General features: G+C 38.7%; 1 protein-coding gene across 2 annotated transcripts; it reads right to left on the minus strand.

The window, feature by feature from the left end:
• Nucleotides 1–1,529: 1,529 nt before the first annotated feature.
• On the minus strand, nt 1,530–3,719 carry LOC109963705 (lipocalin-like). 2 transcript variants are annotated; one of them, XM_020606446.1, is made up of 6 exons: nt 3,147–3,719; nt 2,769–2,908; nt 2,595–2,674; nt 2,384–2,464; nt 2,190–2,291; nt 1,530–2,085 (listed from the first exon to the last, which is right to left on the minus strand). In XM_020606446.1, exons 1-6 carry the CDS (start codon nt 3,240–3,242, stop codon nt 2,066–2,068), a joined length of 519 nt encoding a protein of 172 aa, XP_020462102.1. In that variant the 5' UTR covers nt 3,243–3,719; the 3' UTR covers nt 1,530–2,065. The 2 variants fall into 2 exon arrangements, with proteins under 2 accessions (XP_020462102.1, XP_020462101.1); XM_020606445.1 differs by having other exon boundaries at nt 2,384–2,497; nt 3,147–3,715.
• Between the last annotated feature and the right edge of the window lie 269 nt (nt 3,720–3,988).

Genomic DNA, 3,988 nt, shown 5'->3' on the forward strand with positions numbered 1-3,988 from the left:
AGTCATGTGAAAAAATTAGCACACCCTTTGAAAGCATGTGTATTTTGTAACATGTTTTAATATGGTTATTTAATCTCAATTTTAACAATACAGAGAGATTAAAGTAATACAACTAAACAAGTAAAACTGAAGAAAAGTCTTTTCAAGATCTTCTGTAAATGTAATTCTACAAAAATGCCTATTCCAACTGAGGAAAAAGTTAGCACACCCTCACATGTATGCCCTCTTAAAATGGCTCAAATCACACACAGGTATATCACACCAGGTGCACATAATTAGTAGATCGTTACTCAGCATTTTGAATGAGGCTTGCCCCATCTTCAGATCTTTGGAAATAAATGTTTTACTTTGAGTTAAGGTATTTTCTTTGTATATTGTTACATCTTAGAATGACATTGTGGACTGTTTACAATGCATGCATGCATCTGTGGGTATATGTGTAGGTCAGATAAATAGGCGTTATCATACTGGGGGGAGGGGGGATGAGTGCCAGAAAAGACAGATTGAAAACTTGCTAGACAATGAGTTCAACTGATACATTAACCTTTGTGCAGTTAGTGGATGAAGCAGCATAAAACAAAAATCACTGACAGCTAATATTTGTTCACCACCTAGGATGAGGTTAAAATGATAATTGGCTTATTAATCCACTGTGCCTTCAAGGTGTTACCTTGCTCTGGACTACTTAACACAGGCTTACTACAGGCTACAACAACTCCACTGCTGCCACATGAATTCCCACTTAAAGGCTTTCACTTATTTTATGTCTTGGTTTGAATGGTTCTGTGTTCTCATGGATCTTAATGAAACCTTGATTTTAAATTCAGAGTGCTTTGGTGACAAAAGAAAATCATTTTTACCTACAGTACAAAGGATAGACGTCTTAAAGCTGTGGGGTTTTATGCAGAGGGAGCAGCTACACTGAAGAACTGCACAATACACATGAAGTTTACATCTACCCTTTGTGACGCACATATGCACACAAACATGCATGTTTGATAAAGCATGAGTCAAGGTTGCGAGCAGCCTGCTGAGAATGACTAGGCTTCTGTTTTCTCAACAAAGAGCTTCACTGTAACAGTGCCACCATTGTCTAACACCAAATGTACAAGTTATGTTGTTTTACCTCATTTCCTTACCATAGCATTTGAAAGTACACTGTGATACAGCTGAAACCAGCGGCCAGCTTTCATTGAGAATTCACTTTCTGTATGTCTGTTTGGTCAAACTGCTGCCATGGCATCTTGTTATATATGAATGATTTTGTACGTCATTGTTAACGTCCCATAAACAAGTGCAAATTGCACATCATTTTATCTGGGACGTTAGAACAGCTAGTGAACTCAGCCTGCTGCAGCCTCCGAGAACACTTTCTACTTGTTACACATCAACCCATAAAGGCAAATGACTCTTTCCTTTTTTTAAATAATGATATTATTCAGACCATACATAAACATGTACACTTACCCCCAATATGTGGTTTGAACATTAACAAACATAATAATGGATTGTCACCTCTGACAGACAAAACCATAATCCAGGTTTTATTGAGTTCAATAAAGAGTGTCTGATCTTTAAAACCTCTTCTTCTATGCATCACTTTTATGTTAACACGTACATTGTCTTGCAGACATGTTCAGACACAGAAGGCTTTACAGTATGAAGCACATGTCACACAAGTGGAAGAAGATATTCATGGTCATAGCACCATATTAACAGTTATGTATGCTATATAATCACAGTCATAACAGTACCAGGTAACAAAATGGTTTCAGTCATACTGTATGTAGTCCTTCCCTTTGGCTCACTATCAGCCCTTCATTGTTCCACTCTGCCACAGTAAACGTGTGATTCTGACAGAATGAGGTCTATATTAGGAACAAGATTGATGTTTGATGCAACAGAGAAAGGAATAAAATGCTTGACTTTCATTGTGTAGCTTAGTGATGCAGCAGACATCACAAATAAACTATTATTATTATTATCACAGTAAGAGGGAAAAATAAGAGTGAGATGAAAGCCTGGGACGTCAGTCAGCGTGAGATGGAGGTTGGCAGAGTACATCTCAGTGCTTAGGACACTCAGCTGTAACAGCAGACAATAGGGAGGTCTGTGAGCAAAGATCTGAACAGAAACAGTTGCAATGCATTTTTATATAAAGTGCATATTTTTGAATATTAATAACATACCATTTTTAGGCAGGATCACAATGTTTTCGGGGAGGATGCCAGTGTCCAGAGAGAACTGTGTGAACCTCTGCTGCAGTGCAACACTGGTTTCTTGAGTGCGACCTGCAATCAGGATCCGTTGTTTTAATCTTTAGCAAATTGCTAAATTCAACATACAGTGCTTTCCCAGTATACTATGAACACTTTAGACTTACTGTAAAGCTTGCTGAGGAGCTCAGATATTCCATTCTTTGTAGAGATGATGTGGACCAGAGCGTAGTTATTGTACAGGACATCTGCAATGCGCATTTCATTGTCAGTGTTCCACACTGATTAAAGCAGAAAAACACAGGTCAGGCAGGGGAAAGTTCAGCATGTGTTTGTGTCCCTCTTGTATGTTTGTGTGTGTGAGTAGAATATATTCACTCTGGCTGTGGAAGATGAATTGTCCAGGAGTATCAGTTTTGTTAGCAATGTACTTCATTCTCCAGCAGGTACCATCAGCACTAAAAAAGATAACAGGGGAGCAGGTGTGTTTATCATTTTTCACAAGCTACAGGATGCTTTCATTTGAAAATATGAATCATATTAATCACTTACTTCAGGTTTGCAATAGAGAGATCCAGGTTTCCTTCATCAGTTGGCACTAACACAGCAGTGCCCACCTTCATTCCTGCCTTCTGGTTCACAAACCACAGAGCATTGGTAGCAAAGCCGACGAGGTACCATTTGCCTGCAATCTACGAATGAAGGGGAAGAAATACAGTACCTATGAAATATATTTCTAAAAAAAATAAACACATCTAACTGGAGAGATTATACTGAGCAAATTACAATACACAACTCCCATCATTCACATAAAATATTCTTGATAGTAAGTCTTTGCATTCAACAGCTACAAACACTAATAACTCTTCCTTTCTGACACTGACAACATCAACAGATTATGGCAGTAATACTTCTCCTTGTTTCTCTTACCCTCTGTAGGTTGAAGTTTGTAACAGGTGTGACTTCAGCACAAGCAGCCAGCACGCACATCAGAGCACACAGCATCCCTAGAGTTGTGGTTCTCATAGCTTCTCTGTGTTATGAGCTTCTCCAGCAGTGAATGAAGTATGAGTCAGATATGAAGAGATAAAGGCAAGTGGAGGCTCCTTATATCCTGTAGATCCCTGCTCCCCATCCCCTTTCCTTCTTCTGTCTCCTCCTCCTTTCCTTCTACTGCTAGGGCAGATATGAGGAGGAAAGAATGAGGGAAGGAAAAAATATGAAAAAGAATAGTGGGGTTTTGTAGACATCCCTATCGTTCTCTCTCCTCCATCACAAATGCTCAGCCATGCCTGGTCTATCAAAACAGCTGTTTGGTAAGAGTACAAATCTCTTCGCCATCCGGCTAATGAAAGCTGCTGAATACACTTATACAACCAGAAACAAGATGTCAGATGCAATTTTGTTTTAGTGAGAAAGACCATCAAATAATTTCTGTGAGCCAATAAGCTCCAGTTGGCACAACATTTCAGTCTGTATTAGAATTACCTGGATATAATAAACCAATTGTGGAAAATATCTATGGTACAGTCAGCAGCTTAGAAGCAGTGATAGTCATTACACAGTGAATACCCATTTAGTGTCTCTCATAAAAAGCTCTGCCACTGTTGCATGCAGTGATGAAATTCTTCTTTGCAGTTTACAAGGATGAATTCATCTTGAGTGTTCATAGTTTTAAGACTTTTATGTTTTTCACGTTCCTCAGTTTTGTAACAACTGCATAAGCTGGGTGAACTATCATCTTGTTTGATACCATGCTTTAAGTGAAAATA

Source organism: Monopterus albus, unplaced genomic scaffold, assembly GCF_001952655.1.
Source record: "Monopterus albus unplaced genomic scaffold, M_albus_1.0 scaffold78.1, whole genome shotgun sequence".
In the NCBI taxonomy this organism is placed as follows: domain Eukaryota; kingdom Metazoa; phylum Chordata; class Actinopteri; order Synbranchiformes; family Synbranchidae; genus Monopterus; species Monopterus albus.

What these genes read in the sequence shown, in the direction of transcription:
- LOC109963705 (XM_020606445.1), bottom strand. Translation starts at nt 3,242, where the DNA reads ATGAGAACCACAACTCTAGGGATGCTGTGTGCTCTGATGTGCGTGCTG. An exon ending in CAAACTTCAACCTACAGAGG is followed by an intron (nt 2,909 to 3,146) that starts GTAAGAGAAACA and finishes CTTCATTCGTAG; the next exon opens with ATTGCAGGCAAATGGTACCT. An exon ending in GCTCCTCAGCAAGCTTTACA is followed by an intron (nt 2,292 to 2,383) that starts GTAAGTCTAAAG and finishes TCCTGATTGCAG; the next exon opens with GTCGCACTCAAGAAACCAGT.